At 36.8% G+C, this 22,839-nt stretch overlaps 1 protein-coding gene across 1 annotated transcript in view; it reads right to left on the reverse strand.

The window, feature by feature from the left end:
• LOC145667496 (inactive pancreatic lipase-related protein 1-like) overlaps nucleotides 1-22,839 on the reverse strand; it is a 189,379-nt gene that overhangs the window by 57,778 nt on the left and 108,762 nt on the right. The window contains exon 3 of the mRNA XM_081734972.1: nucleotides 3,241-3,416. Coding sequence (XP_081591098.1) covers nucleotides 3,241-3,416 — 176 coding nt within the window. The remainder of the gene's footprint in view (nucleotides 1-3,240; nucleotides 3,417-22,839) is intronic.

The following is a 22,839-nucleotide window of genomic DNA, read 5'->3' on the forward strand; positions in this document are numbered from 1 at the left end:
AAAGACAATTCTCACTCTCATTTACTTCATGCAAGTTGTGAACAACAGAACAATTTACAGGATGACGTGATTACTGGAAGAACATAGCATATATCACCGTTGCGATATCAAGTGTGGAAGCATAGTACAATTACTGTTGGTAGGATTAATACTGTACTCAATTTCGTTTCAAATGTGAGGAGTGCCCATACAAAATTTGTTCCTTATTCCCTCACTGACGAACAGAATTTGAGCAAGAACTGTTAGTACACTGCTTACTACGTTTTTACCGAATTGTTCGAAACGACTAAGAAATATATGTATAGGGGATTAAACTAAGAATTGCATGTAACTGACTAAAAATTATTCAAGACCAATTGTGTTTTTGACAAGATTTCAGATTTCGAAATCTACTTTTCATAATTTTCTATAACAACAGGGAATCGATCACAGGAAATTGATTGCATACCAGAAAGCCTGGCTAAAAATGGAATGTATTATGGAATATTCATGTTGGACTCTTTATTGAAAGAAATAAAAATAAGACGTCCAAAGGCAGAAACCTCCGTTATTTTCACATAACGCTTACTAGACATGTTCAATTAAACGGAAACTGAATGACGAAAACACCCATAATTCCTTACATCCACTCTCTGTTCCAAGATAGTACTATGAAACTACAGGTTGTGTTCTCGATTGAAGTCTGCCATCACTGGAAAGCATTTTAATATGATGCAAACCTTTCCTTAAACTATATAATCAACAATATCTTTAGTTAGAATAGTTTGCTACTTTTAGTAAGTGGTTACTGCTTCTCGAAAGATATGTGAAGTATATAGAGAGTCCGTTAAAATATTACAATGTTAAATATTTCAGTAGAGTTCATTATGTCGATTTTGAAAGCAAGTTGGAATTTTTATACCTCTATCTCCCTGAAATCAAACAGATAACACTTACGTTTTAATATAAAATCGCATACGTGTAAGCCTACAAGTAACAAACAAAATTTGTATGTCATTTCTGAAAACGTCCACGGTTATATTAACACATAGCTTAGTGACTGAGAAATGATAAAATGTGTTTATTTTGTTTTGTTCAGAAAAGAAGTCATGATTTAAATCCACTGTTGGAAACCGTCACTTAGTATTTATAAACCATAAATTATCTCATTATTATTGTATTTTGCTATGAGAAAGTTGTTTTTCTTGATATTACACCTGCCAATCGCTATTTATGAAAGGTCATTCGTAACTGGAGGAATGTTTGAGAAAATTAATTTATATTCATTATTATACTCACTCAACATGATATACGATAATATTTTGTTTGATGTTTTATAAGCATATTTTATTGCTTTTCACAGTAATCTTTCGAAACTTACGAGTGGCTTCATATTACAGATACATACTTTATATCTTGGTTACTGAGGTTTACCTCATTGAAGGTTTCGTGTCATAAAAGATATACAATTGAAAAGATAATAGTAAGATCACTGAGCTGTATAAGATACGTTAACTGTATTTCCACTAGACACTAGGGAAACTTACGTGCAAGAACCAAATGTAAATAAGATGACTGATTCATTTTAGTATTGTCCTTCATCATCAACTAACGCCTGTTTTCTTGCTTTTGTTAGCAAGGTTAGTGAGGTTGATGTGAAGCAAGATATGAAGAACTATCGATATCATAAGTAGTAGCTATAAGAGTTCACATTTCATCAATAATTTTTTTTATATGTTGAACTACTAATTACTATACTGCTAAGAAACCCTTTTTGTGCAAAGTAGAACTATCAATACCCTATTTTTTCTTATTCATCTACTTAAGTATACAATCAATTTTCTTAGGGTTTCCCAAACTTATCGGTGCACTTTTTTTGACTTATATGAATACTGAGAAATATATTTTATCAAAGTTTAATCAGTGTTGCCGTCGTGTGTTAAGCGCACTTTTTATTGGAAGTGGCGGCGTTTTTCTGGAAAAGATGAAAAGACAAAGTTAAGGAAAGTGTTACCATCCCGACGATGAGTACAGCATACACTGTTATTACATATGGAGCAATTCCTTTTGTGATTGTTCCACTGGTAATGGCTGTTGGGTATGTGACATATATTATTTGCTGTTTTCGGTGTCAGTATAACTTACCATGGAGTCTTCGTATCCTGCTTATGACACTATTGCATCCTTCAGGTATGAGTTTCTCAACGATGTTGAGGACCACTTTCTTTCGTACTTGCCTTGCCCGACAAAACAAAGGTGAATTTTTGGGGTCTCAGAGAATGACTTTTCGGCGTGACAAGTGAACACACAAGATAGTGTTTAGAACACATACACTAAAGTATGTGGTTGATTCCACCATTATAAAGAGGTGCATTTCATTCAAGAGAGTAGGTACAGTTACATATGGAACCAATATTCAAACAAATATTACTTAACAAACGTGTGAAAACATGAAGAATAAACGCAAAATGAGGAAAAATGTGTATGACAGGGATAAACATATTTTAAGATAAGAATGATAGCAAGGATAGGCCTAAGGGTTGGTTAGTGTTATTTACCAAATAAATTTAAAGCCTCCACAATAACTTATGAGTTGAACTCCATAACAAAAACACTTAACGGATGCTTTGAAAGGGAACGTGAGTAATTATGGGGTTTCTTTGAAAGATGGTGATGACTCAAATGGAAGGTAGGTAATTCATAATTAAGGAAAACATAGTAAATCCAGTACATGAAAAGAGCAAAAGGTTATTTAGGTAAGGCAAACTGAAAAATCTATTATATTTTGTATAATTAACTTAATGCATTATATCTAATAATTATGTTAGCTATTACAATTAGAAATGAAATATTACAAAAAGAAACATGTTTTTACTTTCTGTACGTTATTAAGATATTAAAACGTTTATTTTATTCTCTACTTTACATTAATGATATATCAATGGTTAAATGATTTAAAAATTGTAAATGAGCACTGACTACTAAAAGAATTATTTGCAAAAGCTTGAAAATGAATAATAAACTAATTTTAAAACTTCATCTGTACAATAGAGATTTGGTACACTATGAATTCCAAATATATAAAAAAGATAAATATTATCTATTGGAAAATAAAATAATAACAATTCATTTAACACTAATGAATACTTACTACTTTTTCAAATTTATTTACTGATTAAAATGAATAATTAAACTTCAGAAAGCAGTATCTATTTATGAAACAAACAAAATACACTATAAAAATTACATTCTGTACTTTACCTCAGACGTACGACCATAATAGAAAAACGTTGTTCCAATTTCATTTCTATCTAGAGGTTTAACGTTTATTGGCCTGTAGCGAGGATTGAACCAATCTCCTGTTTGTTTAATACATCCAATTTCTTCGAAGCACCAGGAATGTCTACCAAAAGCAAATCTCGACCGCATATTGCTCTCTGGAAAATCGTAACACATTGAATTACTTGCAAGAGATTCACTGTTCTTTCTCAAAGAATTTCCTGTTTTAAGATACGCCAGTCAGAATTGAGACATCATTGAAAGATAGAAAAGAAAGAGAGAGAGAGGAAGATAGGAAAGGGTTACATGCTGTTTCACGTACATTTCTATTTATTTACTTTGAATTACTGTTACTTTGAAATACAAAGAATGAATATATATATATATATATATATATATATATATATATATATATATATATATATATATATATATATATATATATATATATACTGTATTCGGCAGAAACATTTAAACGATTTTAAATTTGCAGAAAAGAAACTATAACCGTCAGGTTGGCCATAGAACTCACTTATTGGATGAACTGTATATTTTCGTGGATGTTCAATCATCACGCAAAATTAATAGTTTATTCAAGTGAAAGAAAAATGCGCTCCCTTCATCCTAAACGCTTTATAGCAAGAGACAAACAAGTTTTCTTCTTTTGCATACAGATGTTCTTCACACAAGGGCACCAAGAATAATACAAAGGAATCACTCTTTATTGAACTAAATGTTTATCTCATTAGCAAAGTGCTTTAAAACAGCAAACGTTTTCTCTTTCTTGAGTGAAGTTGCCAACTCATGAAACTTTAGCTATTATAACTATTTTGTATATATAAGTAATTATCAACGTTCAGAAAACATTTAGATACGAAATTGCAGACCAGGTGCAAAGTTCGACATACTGACACTTTATTATCTAAACTTCTGTGGGAACTAGACGTGTAATCTGTGCAAATTGCATAAGAAATTGCAAATCTCTAGAATTGCCAATCTGTTTTATTTTCTATTAAACTGTTTCACATTCGACTACCATACGATAAATCCATTAGTTATACACTGAACTCCTACAGTTGCTCTGCAACACTTACTCAAGCTCAACAGCGTATTTTATGTTCGCACGGTACACCAAGACATGTTGTTCGGACTATACAATATACCATACTTATATTTGCATTGAATATGACTATAAAATGTGTTCATTTTTTCATAGCAAATCTTAAAAGACACTGCCAACCAAAGCCATTCTTTCGGGCTTTTCCCGGATGTTGGTAGAAGCGAAAAGTTTACACTTGGTATTCAGGAAGGAAGGTACTTGTGAAGGTACTCTCTTGTATTATAGTTCACATCTGGTTTCGATTAAGCATTAAATAAATTTGTGGGGCTACAACCACAGTACACAACAAAGGATGTGAACAAAATGTTTTCTTCATAAGTAGTATAGCGAAGTGCATCGTTCTTAAAGTAACAAAACTTCGTTGGAAATTAGTGTTTTAACCAACACTAAATTCTTGCTGACTCCGTTCACTGGTGAAAGCCGAACATTGAAGTGAACAATGTTTTGTGCATATGATAAGAAGAATAACTATAATGGCTATGTTCTAAGTTAATTCACTTGCAATACTTATAACTTGTGTTTTTTCTTTATCGTATTGTTTCATATTTCTGAAGTGTGTCTGTAGTGTCGTTCCTCAAGCATGCTTGCTTTATCAAGTGGAAATTTGTGTGTACTCAACAGTATCCTTTCTTTAAATACATAATCATACATTCAGTAAATAGGAATTTGTTTGAGGTACATTTTTCTTTTTTATTTACGTGTGTGCGAATACTTGTGGAATCATAAGCTTACCGGTTGCATATATGCATACACATGTGCAAAGGTTAAATACAGTCAAATCTTGATTTCCTAACCACTGAGGCTACCCATGTCGTATCACTTATTTTCTGTTGTTATGAATTTGCACTTAAACAGGATGTTATGAACTGTTTCTGAACCAGGTTATCAACAGTTTCTTTGGGGAATATTTCAGGAGCTAGTACCCCAAAGGAGACGGTAGATAGCAAATATCTCGATAAATAATTCTCTGGTTCCCGTCCTTTTTCGTGAATCAGTTCATTGCCTTCAATAGCAATGCAGTGTTAATCGAGGAATTCATTGGCAGTGTTTTTTAAATGATTCTGTCATTACGAATGCAACGTGACTATAGAAGTTGTTTGAGTAGTTGAAATAATAGAAAATATCTCTGCGTCGCAGTTCTTTGCCAATTGATTAAAAGCTTCAAAACGATTGCATGAATCATACAAGAAGGTTTTAGGTTGTTCATTAACAGTGCTAACTTCTTTAATCAAATATGCAAAGAGTTTGAGAATCAATACAGCTAGCGTTCTGCTTGTTGAAAGTCTGTGCCATTAGGCACTTAGATAGAAGCATCAGATGATCTTTATTCTTCATCACTTAAATTCAAATGGTAAACAAGCATTATCTTCAAGTTTTAAATGAAGAGTCTTCAAGATATGTGAAGAAGATTCTTGGAACATTTCAAGAGCAACTATAGATCCTTGAAAAATAAATCATTTCCAACAACGCACATTTTCACAATAGTCGATATGCTAATATGCCTAATTTCAGATACAATGCATTGCAGAAATCACGTTCCCTATATTACTACATATTTCGAAAGACATTATGAGGTAGTATTACTCTGTTTCGGAATTCTAGGACTATATTTCTTTAAGACAATTTAATTAACCACTTAACGTCTCCTTGATGTGTGACAATATTAAATGACGATTTTTATTATAATAATGATTCTTGCGTCATTTTCAACGATATGATAATTTTATGATGATTTTTCACATTATTTTCTATGTAAAATTACCTAAATTAAGAAATCTACATAATTTTGTGTCGGAAAGGTATAATAATCAATTGGAGCTGTGACAGAAAATTTCACTGAATATGTAGAACAAGGCTACGAATTGCGTAAACGGACGTATAAAGAAGTGTTTAATGAATACTGTTGGTTATCTGTGTGGAATTATTTTTAAGATTTAGAAACAATCATATCATAGCAGAGTGATTCCAAAACTTTTTGATTAACGGCACATTATTAAGCGTCCACGATATCACGGCACACACATCACGACGATTTTTTTGTGAATAATAATATAAATTATAATAGTGCAGTACTATAATATATGAGGTAATGACTCTATGTATTACTGAGTAATCTTCCAGGCGCTGGGAGAGTTCACTGCTACAGTCTATTTCAAAATTCATTTTAACTAATTATTAAGTGACTCATGATTTCTAAACTAAAATTTTGTGACACACCTCTCAGACTGCGTGAAAACCACTGGCATAGCCCATAGTGATGTGTTTAATTATCAAATTTGAAATACAACATAGGTTCTGAAATTAGATTTGTACAGTGCACATATATTTTCTTTTCCACTCTCGTTCTTTCATGATTTGGTGGGTAACATCATCCAAATCTCAGCACCACTCAAGTTTTGCAAAGAAAAGAGTACATAAAATAGTACAAATTTAGAGAAGAAAAAAATAGGAATAGACATATGTAGAAGCTACATGCAACTGCGAAGGAAGTATTAAATTTCAAAGATAAAATAGTAATGAAAGAATATATCATGAAGAAATTCTGTAATTAGTTTATAAAGAAAGTAAATTGAAAACTATTAACAAAGCAATAACAACGTGGCCGAGGAAATGGAAATAAAGATTAGACATCATATCATTCCAAACTGGAGGCTTGCTAAAGAGAAAGAAACGATTATGAACAAACGTAAATCAGTAGATATGGGTTTAAGAAGATTAAGAGTGAACTGAGAAAATAAACTTTATGTAACGTACGCATAAACGTAGGCTACTGTTAGGGTTTTGTGAGTTAACTTTAGGTATTATCTAAAAGTATCGGACAAACTGTTTCGTAGGAATAATCATACAAGGTAATATAAATAGTGTGTATTTGGTGTGATGTCAGCAATGAGCCCTAAGTGGCTGAAGTTGTTTGTATGTTGTAATGGAGCCATATGTTGCTGAAGAGGTTGATAATTAGCTAAATGAGCATATTGTGGTAAGTGAAATTTTTTTGGTTTATGGTAAAAATATGTCTGGTTGTAGTTGTATAAGCCAATAAAGGTCGGTAGGGAAAAGAAAGTGTTATCTACGTTCCTTTGTAGACTAAGGCGCATTGGAAACCTAGTTGAAGTAATATTTCACTCACTTAAAAATATATCCTAACAGTTATATGTGTAAATCATGTAGTGTTTGAACTTATCGTACAGTAAACGTTAGACTGAAAAAGTATATTTTATACGTACTTTCTGCATAAATGTTCCGAATAAACGTAGTTTCCGTAAGAACGAAAGAACTATATATACGCTGTCAGTATTTCAGATACAGATGGACGTATGTTAGATATAGCTGACGTATGTAACATAGGTATACATGCGTATATATATTTACAGAAGACTTAAAGGTTAGAGATCAGCAGCAGCATGTAAGCGGGAAAAAGGGCAGTGCGTATGTAACATATGGATAATGTATGCTCCGTGTTGATTTCTGTAGTAAATATAAGGATTCCATATATATTTGTACAATATATCGCTGTCCGGATAACAGATTTTTTCTCAGTGTAACTTTAGAAGACCAAAAAGGAATGTACTAAAAGATAAGGAAAGTTATGACTGAAGCAAAAGACAAAACGCACACATGGAGTGACTATTTAGAAAGGCCTTGTGAAAAACAAACACTTAGTGGAACTATATAACACAAATGAAAGGGGATTTTGTCTCAAATCCGAGTAACACTAAACTATAAAAAGAGCTGAAACATGGAAAAACTACTAAACTTCGTGAGATGTCACGCGAAGTCAGACTAAGTGAGGGACAGCCTGTGTCAATTAATGAACAATTTTTATCAGGGACGTAGCCAGACTTCTGAGATTGGGGGGGGCATATTTGGAAATGGAACAATCCCATATATATATATATATATATATATATATATATATATATATATATATTCATCCTCACGGCATTGTCAAGGCTCTATATTTGTATTTTACATTTAAAGTTGCAACCGGGTGTCTCTGACTTCCGTATTCGGTAGCCCGATCATCACCCCTGTTCTTCGCGCGCAGAGTCATTGGAAGAACTGAAAACGTACTCTGTACACAAAGAGTTTATGGTTGTGAACTCGGAAAGCCTGGTACTTCTGCTTGTCAAGGTCAAAAAGTGGGAGAAAAAATGATGTGTAGAATGTAAAGAGGGTGCAACAGTGTCTGATGCTTGTAAGGGAACATATTCATTTGTAGTTCGTGCACATTCCGCCTGTAGCGCTACTGTGGCACAACGTATATTGTAACTGTATAACTCTTGTACATCGCTAGTAGGTCTATTCGCGTTAGTAACGACCGAAACTATGTTGTCAGCTCTGACTGCGATAAGGCACTGTCGTGCTGCTTTTGCTTTTCTTTTTTCCCCTTTTTCATTTGTGAGACGCCAAACATGTTGTTTTTGCTTGTTGCACGCGCTGAACGGGTTCCTGCGAGCGAAGTATTTAAGAAGTTGACTACATATTCTTGTTTGCGATAGTTTTAAATTGGTTAACTGTTGTAAAATATACGAAAATAAAGCTGTACTTGTTAAGGTATATTAGTCGACGACGTAGCTACTGACAATGTTGATTACAGATTTTCTCGAGGAAGAATTTAATTACAGTAGAGGTGAAAAGGAGACGTCCATTTAGACAGCCCCCCCCCCCTTATCAGACTCAATCGGAAATGGTCTCAATGTGCAGGCGAATTTTTCGTTTGTACACACTTAGGGGCGCCGTCAGAACGAAAACAAAGTGGGGGCTGTCTAAATGTTAGTCCCCCACTATGTACAATTGAATCAGAAATTGTCGCAATCGTTTGTACATCGTTCGTACAGAAATCTGCAAGCAAAATTTTCGTTTTTAGACAATTAGGGGCGTCGCCAGAACGAAAAAAGTGGGGGACTGTCTAAATGTTAGCCCCCCAAAATGTCCAATTCAATCACAAATTATCGCAATCGTTTCTACACCTTTTGTACAGAAATGTGCAGGCAAAAGTTTTGTTTGTACACAATTAGGGGCGCCGCCAGAACGAAAACAAAGTGCGGGCTGTCTAAATGGTAGCCCCCCCCCCACCATGTCCAATTCAATCACAAATTGTCGCAATCGTTCCTACATCGTTTGTACAGAAATGTGCAGGCGAAATTTTTGTTTGTACACAATTAGGGGCGCCGCCAGAACGAAATCAAAGTGGGGTCTATCTAAATGGTATTCTCTTCCACCATGTCCAATTTAATCACAAATTGTCGCAAGCATTCCTACATGGTTTGTACAGAACTGTGCAGGCGAGATTTTCGTTTGTACAAAATTAATGGCGTCGCCAGAACGAAAAAAATGTGGGGGCTGTCTAAGTGGTAGCACCCCAGCATATCCAATTCAATCACAATTTGTCGCATTCGTTTCTACATCGTTTGTACAGAAATGTGCAGGCCAAATTTTCGTTTGTACACAATTAGGGGCGCCGCCAGAACGAAAACAAAGTGGGGGCTGTTTAAGTGGTAGCACTTCACCATGTCAAATTCAAGCAAAAATTGTCGCAATCGTTTCTACATCATTTGTACAAGAATGTGCAGGCGAAATTTTTGCTTGTACATAAATGGGAGCGCCGTAAAAACTGAAACAAATTGGGGACTGTCTAAGTGATAGCCCCCCCCCCCAAATGTCCAATTCAATCACAAATTGTCGCAATCGTTTCCACGTCGTTTCTACAGAAATGTGAAGGCTAAATTTTCGTTTGTACATAATTAAGGGTGCCGCCAGATCGAAAAAAAGTGGGGGTCTGTCTAAGAGATAGCCCCCCCCCCACCATGTCCAATTCAATCACAAATTGTCGCAATCGTTTCTACATCGTTTGTACAGAAATGTGCATGCGAAATTTTCGTTTGTACATAATTAGGGGCGCCGCCAGGGCGAAAACAAAGTGGGGGACTTTCTAAGTGATAGCCCAATCACCATGTTCAATTCAATCACAAATTGTCGCAATCGTTTGTGCATCGTTTGTACAGAAATATGCAGGCGAAATTTTCATTTGTACGTAATTAGGGGGCGACGGCAGAACGAAAACAAAGTGGGGGGCTGTCTAAATGGTAGCCCCCCACCATGTGCAATTGAACCACAAATTGTCGCAATCGTTTGAATATAGTTATAGAGAAATGTGCAGGCGAGATTTTCGTTTGTACCAGGGCCGGCGCTAGAAGTTTTGCCGCCCTGGGCGGTTCTTTCACATGCCGCCCTTTTATTGTTTTCTTTCTCAAATTTTGCCGCCCCTGTATTCTTTTCTTTTTCAAATTTTGCCGCCCATCAGACTTGCCGCCCCGGGTGGTGGCACGGCTCGACCCCCCCGCGCTCCGGCCCTGGTTTGTACACAAATAGGGGCACCGCCAGAACGAAAACAAAGTGGGGCTGTCTAAATGGTAGCCCTCCCACCATGTTCAATTCAACCACAAACTGTCGCACTTGTTTGTACGCCTTTGTACATAAATGTGCAGCTGAAATTTTCATTTGCACATAAATGTGGCCCCGCGAAAACGATAACAAACTATGGGCTCTCTAATTGATAGCCCTCCCACCATGTCGAATTCAACCACAAACTGTCGCTCTTGTTTATTACGGTTTTGTACAGAAATTTGCAGGCGAAATTTTCGTTTGTACACAATTGCGAGCGCGCCAAAACGATAACAAAGTATAGGCTGCCTAATTGGTAGCACCTCCCTACTCCGATTCAAAAGAAAATTATCTTAATTGTTTGTACATCGTTTGAGCAGTAATACGCAGGCGAAAGTTTTTTTTTCTACGCTATCAGGTGCGTGGACAGAACGAAAAAAAGGGGAGTTGTCTAAGTGCTAGCCCCACCATGTTCGATTGAACCACAAATTGTCGCGATCGTTTATACATCGTTTGTGCATAAATGTGCAAGTAAAATTTTCGTTTGTATTAAATAATATACGGATGTGAGTATTTTTAATATCTGCGATCAACGTTAACCGGTTTGAATAACGGTTGCTGAGTTTGAAAATGGTACCTATTACACTAGTCGAAAAAAAAAATCTTTTTCTCCGGCACACGGAAGAAAATACCTGATTCTAATAGACCTTTTCACGTAGAATTCGAATCTGCAATCAGTTTTTCTCTATCACCCTCATTTTTTCCGTGACAGAGGTGTTTTCGGAAAATTTCCCCTCAAATTTCTTTTCTTTTTCTTTTTTCTTTTTTTAAAAAACATTTTCACACTTGTACCTTGGGTACGTTAGGTATATAAACACACAAATTATATTGTATGTTAGCTTGATTTGTACTTAGTAAGCCCTCTAAGTAGCATTATTCTATCTAGAGAAATAAACATATTTATATAAAAATATGCTATGTGTACTGTTCATTTTACAATATTCATTATTGCAGATACAATTACATATAACTTCCATTACAATATAAGCACGGTTTATATCTTATTGGATTTGAAATAAAACATATTTTCAATGATGTATACACCGTGTCAGCATTTTATATCTACTTAATAAATAATACAATAGAAGTGAGTGGTATCTTCTTAATAAATGGACACTTACTTACCTCAACTAATATGTTTTAGTTGTTTACTTTCTTCTGTGTTTGGTTTCTAGAACATCTCTTTTAAGTGTCCAACAGTAATCAGCTAGCATTTTTGAACTTCACCGTCACTGGTATCTCTTCTCCATGGAGGAATTGTCCTGATGAAAATGTTCCCCATACTCATCCTAACAGCACCAAAGTTTTCAGGAAAGAAATGCAGGTGGGAGTCTAGAAAGTGAACTTTAAGTGACATGTTGCAACCCATTTCATTGAATGATTGCCGGAAATCACTCACAATTTCACGGTAATTTGGGGCTTTCTTGTTTCCTAAAAAATCTCTGTTAAACATTTAAATGGACACCAAGCTACTTTCTCAACCAGAGTTAAGAGATCCTCAAATTTTTGGTCACGAATCAAACATCTTATTTGGGTGTCTGCAAAACTCCCTAGCTTCACTAACCCGAGGAATTTTTTCCTTGAGGTAACAAGATCCTGCATTACTTTTGTCCATTGCCCTAACAAAGTTTTTGAAGAGCCCCAACTTTATGTGAAGAGGGGGTAGAATTATCTAATCAGGGCTCACCAGTGAGGAATAAACAGCATTCTTCTGTCCAGGAGTTAATACATGCGTTGGCCGTTCCTTCTTGATGTAATGTTCCGCTTTGTTCCTGCTGTCCCATTCGCAGAGGAAACAACATTTCCTATAACCAAGCTGCAAACCCATTAACAAAGAAATGGCGTAAATCACAGCAAACGGTCCACTTGTATTTCTCATACTGAATGTTTTCTAACACTATTTCGATGTTTTCATAGGTTTCCTTCATATTAGTTGCATAAGCCAAAGGCACTGAAGGAAATTTGTTGCCATTGTGCAAAAGGACAGCCTTAAAACTAGTTTTCGAAGAGTCAATAAGCAATCTCCACTCTGTACTTATGTGCATGTCCAAGTGTATCCATCACAGCACAGACATTATTACAATACACTAAATCATTTTCTTGAGAATAATAGTTTTGAAACTCTGTATGAAGGTTTCGAAAAATACATACTTTAGTGTCACGATGTAGCAGATTCCAGCCTTAAGTTTAGTATCAAGAAGTTCTGTCTGTGTCTTGGAGAGTTTTAAATCCCGTACGAGGTCATTTAGTTCACCCGGAGTTATCAGATGGGGATCCAATGTAGATGTGCTTCCTACATAAGTAGGATCATCATCTTCATTTGGAACTTCAATAGTTGCCTCAAGTACGTAATCCTCATTTACCGTAAGATGAGGAAGAGGTACTGGTACAGGTAATTCTGCACTGTGTGGAAAGGCCTAATTGCTTATGGCAAATTAGGGTACTGTACTGTGTGGTTAGATTTACTGCTTATTTCTTTTATCTGTGTCATACAAAAGTAGCAGTCTGAAGAATGATCTTTTCGTTCCCTCCAGATCATCGGTACTGCGAAGTTCATGTTTCGTCCACCATTTGCCCACCCAGTCAGACGTTTCACGCAAGTACAACAAATGCAGTGAGGAACCCAGTTCTTATCTTGGTCTCCTACACAGCAACCAAAATATAACTGATAACACTTCCTCACAAGTGGAGTAAAACATCGACGTTCCACATACATAACAGAAATTGTCCGGTTTATTACACACTTCCTCGACATCTTGTATCCTGTAACGTATCACACACACACACACACACACACACACACACACACACACACACACACACACACACACACACACACACACACACACACAGGAATCTACACTCCATCAAATTCCCACAAAATCCCTCTAGAAATTTCCTCATACAAAAATGGTGAGATGGTGAACACATCATTGAAAATGTTTTATTGGAAGTCCAGTGAGGTATAAACCGTGGTATATTGTAATTTTCGTGGAAATTATATGTGTTGAAGACCGACCCGACCCCACCCGTGACCCGAATTGACTGACCCGACCGACAACCCGACCAGAGCTGACCCGATTGGCCCGACCCAAAGTGACCCGAGTGAACCAACCCGAAGTGACCTAACCCGACAACCGACCCGAGTGACCTGACCTTACAATCTAATCAGTTTGAGAGAGCTAGAACCTTACAAAACTGCCACCAGAAAAAAAAAATGCTGACCAATTCTTATGCATAAACCATTGTTTCGGCTTTTTTATTTGTAGTATAATTATCCTCCTCCTCCTCCTCAGTGTTCTGCCATTAATGACAGGCCAGTTTCTGTGAACTAGGTAAGAAGCTTCCATTTTTGCGATTTCCCGCTAATATCTGCCTCGCAACCCAACATAAAGTACCACCCTCCTTATTACAATCTATCAATTGCTACCTTCTTACACACTCTCGCTCTCCTGATATCACCCCCTTTACTACATCTCTCAGAATGCAATCCCTTAGCAAGATCGAAACTTGTGATCCGTCCATTTTTTCGCTTCCTTATATCGTCTAATATTGCTCTCGTCTCTTGCATTTTTTCAGCATTTCCTAATTCGTTTTCCTCTCTACCCTGCTAACCTTCTTTATTTTACTCCACACCCAAATTTCCAATGTTAAAATTTAGGCATTCAACTTCGAAAATCAAAATAAAATTTGACTGAGTTCTGAAGACAAGTTCTGAAGGCTAAAAGAATAAAAGTTCTGAAGACAACATTATTTTCTAGTAAGGAATGTATATAGAACTTCTTTTAATATTGTTTGCTGTGTAACAAACAACAATTTCATCACGTTAACATTCCGATTTTTCTATTTAAAAACAGCGTTGCTGTCTGATAGAATCATAAGGAACTAATTGCACTGAAATATCATTCTGTAGGGAATTACCTTTTATTTTTTCTTGATTAATTTATCTAGGAGATATTTGCAACGTTATATAAAATTAGCAAGTATTTTATTGCGGAGAAAGTCAAATCACTACCCCAGCAATAATAATAATAATAATAATAATAATAATAATAATAATAATAATAATAATAATAATAATAATCTGAAAGTGACCAAGAAAGGTCTGTCTCTTTGTAGAGGTCTGTGTTCAATTGGCCCTCACACCGTGAGTTGAATGCGAATGGATATAAGGTGAAGGTCAGTTGTTGGACGAGACGAGACGAGACAGAATTTTCATGAAAGGGTACGAGATGATACAGAGCTCTTTCAATAGAAACATATGCAGTTTTCCAGACGAGACTACCTTCACGACACATTTTCGAAACGAGAATGCCCCAAACCAGGTCTCGTGAGCAACACTAGTAAGTATATCCAACATACTACTTGGTTGTGGCTGTTCAGATACACCGTGAACGTGCGTAAGGACTGAGTGAACATGGGGCCTTCACAGAGCGTCATAAGGGCTTGTTTGCTGTACGAGTTCAAATTGCTGCTCCGCGGAGCGGAAGATATGACAGGCCTTTGGTGAGGGTGTCGTGACTACGCGGAGAGTGCAGTGGTATGACGGTTTAAGGACGGTGACGAAACACTCGAAGACGCACCACGTGCCGGAAGACAAACAGATGTTCAAGATAAATATCTTCGGGCAGCAATTGAGGCGAAGACAGACATGTGAGGAACTGGTACTACCTTTCAGTGTAAGTGGAGAAACCATTCGGCACCACCACCATCAACTTGGGAAGCACTGCAAGCTGGGTTGATAGGTCCTACATGATTTGACTTGGAGCCAGAAAGCAACGCGAGCAGACACCTGTGTTTCTTTGGTGTCTCTTCTGAGGAAGGAGCAATATCTGAACAGGGTGTTGACATGTGATGGGAAGTGGGTCCTGTACGAAGCTCCACGGCGCCGTCATTGTTGGTTAGCATCCCATGAATCGGTTCAAAAACAGCCCAAGCCAGCACTACGCCAGAATAAGGTTCTCCTGTGCATTTTGTGGACTGTTCGAGGCATCGTCCATCGGGAACTGCTACCAGCTGGTCAGATCATCAATGCAACTGTGTACTGTCTGGATCCAGCAGTTCTGAATCGCAAAGGGGTCCTCTTGTTACAAGGCAACGCTAAGCCCCACGTGGCTAAAATGACCCAGTACATCATTCTACGCCTTGGATGGAAAACACTATTGGATCCGCCATACTCCACGTTGTACCGTCCGGTTATCACCTGTTCCATTCCTTGGACAATCACCTTAGAGAACGCCAATTCAAACAGCTAGTAGAGGTTCAATATGCACTTGATACCTTCTTCACTTCACGTCCCACCAAGTTGGACTGCGATGGAATCCATGGCCTTCCAGAACGTTTTCAGAAGGTCGTCGAGGCTGATGGAGACGATTTTTGATATTCCAGGTACGTCTTAGGTTACATACCAATGTTCGAAGGTGTTGGTGAAAAGGCAGCGGAACTTTCTTGGGCACTCTTAAAGTTATAATAATAATAATAATAATAATAATAATAATAATAATAATAATAATAATAATAATAATAATAATAATAATAATAATGTGTCCTGCCCAAAGGCAGATGTTTGACCCGAAGGTCCATGGGTATTGATTCCAGCTCGTACCAAGTAAGTTTTCTGGTGGACAAACCCCATGTGCATGGGTTTTCTCGGTGTTCTCCCATTTCCTCCCACTTTCTTCATTCAACCACTTCAATTATTTCTCATCATCACTGTCTCTCTTAGCGTTGGTGCATAACGTGGGACGTTAACTAGATATTTCCTTTCAATTTCACTTAATGTGACATTTAACTTGACATAGAAACGCAGAAAGGAAAAAAGTCAGTAGTAATATTAATTACAATTACAATACCAATTAGTTAATATAGCGTAAAATTAAAATTTTATTACTATTTCACCTTCAATTAGTCACATTTATCATTCATTCACCAACTTCGAATTGAATTCCACAACAAAGCTCTTTATAGTATTCCGTATAGAAAATAAGTGAAGAATGTGACGACCCGACCCGAGTGACCCGACACGAGCTAACCCGACTGACCCGACCCGACAACCCGACCCGTAACCCGACCCGTTTGAGAGCACTATCAGAGGGGTACTATTTACAGTACAATTTATTTTGTATGGTTTAGCGTACTTTAAGGCTACCATACTTTTTGAAAACAGAAAAAACGGGACATCTTACAAATTAGTAGTAAATATTGCATTTTGTATTAATTTTATCTTTCGAATTTTACTACAGTATCGCACTAGTTATACAACTTAAAATAATGTATTAATATAGTCCATACTCAGTGGCGTATTTAGGGGGAGGGCTTCCGGGCTCAAGTTCCCCACCGAAATCTTACTTACTATAGTAAAGTATATGAAGTATCTTGCAGAATTTTCATATTTTCAGGCAAAGCACCCCCGGAAGTTAGCAAAGCCCCTCCCGAAACAAAATCGTAAATACGCCACTGTCCATACTTAATCAACAGTGCTAAAAATTATTATAGAAGCTAGAAGCTGTTATACAATATAAACGCAATCAGTGAACATACAATATTTAGGCAAAAATTACATTTTCAATATTATTACGCATACCACCTTTACATGCTCTACATGTCTATAAAGAAAAATATCCAGATTTATGAAGTTGTTTCAAAATTTCAATAGGCTGATTTATTTTTGTTAACCTAAAATGCGAACTAAAAGAAAGCAATTTGCATAATTGTTTTTCTGAAGCAGAAAAAAAATGTGTTTTCGGGGCTGGTCTGCAACGTCACAAGAATTTGTTGCCACCTCGGGGTATACATTCTTACTTTTAGTGATAAGAGTGCTACTTAGGAGGATTTAAACATTGCGTGTTATATCCGGGGAAGCAACGATTGCAATAATAATAAAGATTAGAATGCAATTGTTCCTATAGTATTGTCGGAATTGAAAGCAAAAGGAATAAGTCGATTTTATTATCTTTTCAGAAATTTTGATATGTAATTAATAATAATAATAATAAAGAAAAAACAGGACAAGAAGGAAAATTTCTGCACACCGGGACAAATTTTAAGAAACCGGGGCGTATGGTAGCCTTACATACTTATTTGCATGCGGAGTGTCAGTACGGAGCCACTACGTAGCAGAGTTGAAACAAAACCTCGTAAATAGGTTGCCAACTCAGGAAAACAAAATTACCGGCACACCCTCAAAATTCTCTGTACAAATGAGAAACTGAAGACTGTATTGATCGTTATTGTATTTACCAGCAATTGCCACTTGTTTAAAATTATCGAAACAGATGAATAATACTGGATATTAATCTTTATGTAACAATAGTTGATTCATAAAATGAAATTTATTCTATAAACTTCACTTCAAACAAAGGAAATTGCTTTAAAAAGTCATTTTCTACTCTCAATAAATGAATAAAATTCTTTTACAATAAAATATAAGTGTTATCAAATTTGTTATGTTAAATAAATAAAACTGCCTTACGTTAAAAAAATATCGATAATGTATAATACAACGGAAATTTGTGTTTGTAAAGGCACTGTTGAAAAATTTCGATGTTCAATGTTATATTCTGGATTGCAGATTGCAAAATGCCCGTCAGAAGGGGGCTAATAAGAAGTTTGTACCGGTCACCGGCCTTAATCAAAATTACAGCAAATACCAGCCAGTTAGCAACTCTACTCGTAAATCAGAATGCTGAATGCACCAAAATACTTCACCATGCATTCTATAGTTTCTGCAAAATGAGTTTAATGAAGATGATCAAATAAAACAAAATACTGTGTTCTAATTTTCCCTTTAACAGTCTACTTTGTGAATTTGTTATATCTTCCACTTATCAATTTCCTGTACGAGATGAGAATAACGGTTTCTGCGCAAGATAGAAAGAAAAAAATACATTTTTCTCATAAGGATTCAGTTCACGTAAGAAATAATGAATAAGTTTAATAATAAGAGCCGAGGAGTGAAAAACTAACTCAGCAATAATCATTGTAAGTATAAATATAAATATAAAAAAACAAAAAAAAATTAATTCCATCATCGTTAGGATAAGATCAATATAGTGAATCACACGATAGTGTGAACAAACCAAACCACACAATAGTGTGAACTAAGTCCTGTTAGAAAAATACTCCATAAATGTGACACATTTTTTTAATGCTTCTACCATTTATACAAACCCTCACATCGTTTTCGTTCTGGCGGCGCCCCTAATAGAGTACAAACAAAAATTTCGCCTGCACATTTCTGTGCAAATGATGTACAAGCGATTGATATATTTTGTTATTAAATTGGATATGGTGGGGGCTACCAATTAGACAGCCCCACTTTGTTTTCGTTCTGGCGGCGCCATTAATTGTGTACAAACGAAAATTACGCATGCATATTTCTGTACAAACGATGTACAAACGATTACGAAAATTTGTGATTCAATTGGACATGTTGGTGGGAAGCTACCACTTAGAGAGCCCCCAGTTTGTTTTCGTTCTGGCGGCGCCCCTAATTGTGTACAAACGAAAATTTTGCCTGAACATTTCTGTAAAAACGACGTACAAACGATTGCGACAATTTGTGATTGAATTGGACATGGTCGGGGGCTACCACTTAGACAGCCCCACTTAGTTTTCGTTCTGGCGGCGCCCCTAATTGTGTACAAACAAACATTTCGCCTGCTCGTTTCTGTACAAACGAAGTACAAACGATTCCGACAATTTGTGATTCAATTGGACATGGTGCGGAGGTATTACTTAGAAAGCACCCTACTTTGTTTTCGTTCTGGCGGCGTCCCTAATTGTGTACAAACAAACATTTCGCCTGCACATTTATGTACAAACGATGTACAAACGAATGCGACTATTTCTGATTGAATTGGACATGGTCGGGGGCTACCACTTAGACAGCCACCACTTTGTTTTCGTTCTGGCGGCGCCCCTAATTGTGAACAAACAAACATTTCGCCTGCCCGTTTCTGTACAAACGAAGTACAAACGATTGCGATAATTTGTGATTGAATTGGACATGGTGGGGTGGCTACCACTTAGACAGCCCCCTTTCTTCTGTTCTGGCGGCGCCCCTAATTGTGTACAAACGAAACTTTTGCCTGCACATTTCTGTACACACGAAGTAGAAACGATTGCGATAATTTGTGATAGAATAGAACATGTTGGTGCGGGGCTACCAGTTAGACAGTCCCCCACTTTGTTTTCGTTCCAGCGGCGCCCCTAATTTTGTACGAACATACATTTTGCCTGCACATTTCTGTACAAACGAAGTACAAACGATTGTGACAATTTGTGATTCAATTCGACATGGTGGGGGGGGCTACCACTTAGACAGCCCCCATTTTTTTCTGTTCTGGCGGCGCCCCTAATTGTGTACAAACAAAAATTTCGCCTGCACGTTTCTGTACAAACGAAGTACAAACGATTGCTATAATTTGTGATTGAATAGGACATGTTGGTGGGAGGCTACCAGCTAGACAGCCCCCAATTTGTTTTCGTTCTGGCGTCGCCCCTAATAGTGTACAAACGAAAATTTGGCCTGCACATTTCTGTACAAACAATGTACAAACGATTGCGATACTTTGTGATTCAATTGGACATCGTGGGGGGAGCTACCACTCAGACAGCTCCCCACTTTGTTTTCGTTCTGGCGGCGCCCCTAAGTTTGTTCAAACAAACATTTCGCCTGCACATTTCTGTACAAACGATGCACAAACGAATGCGACAACTTGTGATTGAATTGTTTTTTTTGGGGGGGGGGCTACAACTTAGACAGCCCCCATTTTTTCTGTTCTGGCGGCGCCCTTAATTATGTACAAACGAAAATTTCGGGTGCACATTTCTGTACAAACGAAGTACAAACGATTGCGACAATTTGTGATTGAATAGGACATGGTCGGGGGCTACCACTTAGACAGCCCCCAATTTTTTTCGTTCTGGCGGCGCCCCTAATTGCGTGCGAACATACATTTCGCCTGCACATTTCTGTACAAACGAAGTACAAACAATTGCGGCAATTTGTGATTCAATTGGACATGGTGGGGGGCTACCACTTAGACAGCCCCCATTTTTTTCTGTTCTGGCGGCGCCCCTAATTGTGTACAAACGAAAATTTCGCCTGCACATTTCTGTACAAACGAAGTACAAACGATTGCGATAATTAGTGATTGAATAGAACATGTTGGTGGGGGGGGGTATCAGTTAAACAGCCCCAATTTGTTTTCGTTCTGGCGGCGCCCCTAATAGTGTACAAACGAAAGTTTGGCCTGTACATTTCTGTACAAAGAATGTACAAACGATTGCGGCAATTTGTGATTTAATTGGACATGGTAGGGGCTACCATTTAGGGGAACTCCCTCGAGAGGAATCACTCTACTTATTTATTGCAAAAAGCAGAATTTAAAAATTCGCATTCGTCCAAAGTTATCGTGTGAAGTAACAGCCGTTTGTATGTACGTACTAATATTGATAAATTCCACTACGCGATCCCAATTAATAGTTCATATATACGCGCCACACACACACAAACTAGCATTTGTACACACGAAAGTATATCTGGTAGTATCCACACGCTTACGCCGGAAACTAGAAAGAAACAAACACACACACACACACACACAGGGACAGAGAGAGAGAAAGAGAATATCTTGTTGTACCTTTATACTGAATGCACCATTACTCACAAAATCAGTTAAAAAAGAAAAAAGAAAAAAGTTGTAAATGAAACTTTCAAAGATTGGTACCACTGCAGCGTGTCACAAATGAGATTGTTCCATAATGATTGATTCGTAATATGATGTATATGGGTTTCTTAATGGTAGTATAACAAAATGCCTTCAAATTGACCACTAAATAAAAAGTGAAATTTATTTCTCAAATTTTGTAAAATCGAAGTCGGTGGGCATTATGGGAACAGTCTACAATAACAATATATGCAAATAAATATTAATATACTTCACGTTTTCCAGTGGGTGCAAGAAAGCTTCGAATAGTATTTGTTGCCAGAAGCATTAGCTGATGTAAATATATATGTATATATATATATATATATATATATATATATATATATATATATGTTGTATGTGTGTGTGTGTGTGTGTCTGTTGGTCTTCCGGCACGTGGCGCATTTTCGAGTGTAGAACACCTGACCTTGCCCGCTTCGTACTTTTTATTGCTCAGCCGCACAGCTGCCAGTACAGATAAGGGTCTAAGTAATTGATATTCTATTCTCTCTTTGCCAAAATCGTTGTTGAACATAATAAAAATAAAGTAAATCTACATTCAATATCTTCTCTTAAAATAATTAAAACAAAATACTATGTTGCAAAACCCAGAAATGGGGGAGCATCCTCCTAGCCTGAGTCGAATCGATCTTTCAGTTTTGTCTTACTTGGTTACAAAAGGTACATTCGCATAGATTTTTAGCCCTTAGTACCTCAAGGCGACTATAAGACTGGAATCATTGTAATGGCTGGAAGAACCTCGCAATATTAACGAAGATGACGCCCTGTCTCCAAAGTTACTGATCTTATACTCTGTAAATGGATTTAAAATATAACTTTTTCTTACAAGGTACATTCGCGAAGTGTCCCTTCGGGATTCATGTAAAGCTGATTTAAATGCAAAGTTCTCCATGGCTCAATATGTATTGTACTAATTTTAGCGGCCCATAGGGGTAATTTGCATATTTATTAGCCTCCATATACATGGAATTCAATCATACACTACTATACTGCTTGGTCACAAAATTGCTTTTAGTTTCTTTAGATGTAACTGAACATGAATGTGGGCATATGCAAAACAAGTTGGATCAAGTACTGCTTTTCTGACATGTGTTATTCACACCAGCCGCCATCTTGGATCCGCCATATTGGATTCAACTTTCGGCTTTTCAAAACGGAATATGTGTATGTAATCCATCCAATTCATATAAAGTTTTCTCGGGAATTCATTGGTGTAAAGAGTTTTACTGTAGCTTGTACCATTTGCGAGATATTACATGTTAGTAGTAGAAAAATGATCGATCT

The sequence above is a fragment of the Thermobia domestica genome, chromosome 13 (assembly GCF_964235325.1).
Source record: "Thermobia domestica chromosome 13, izTheDome1.hap1.1, whole genome shotgun sequence".
Taxonomy (NCBI): Eukaryota; Metazoa; Arthropoda; class Insecta; order Zygentoma; family Lepismatidae; genus Thermobia; species Thermobia domestica.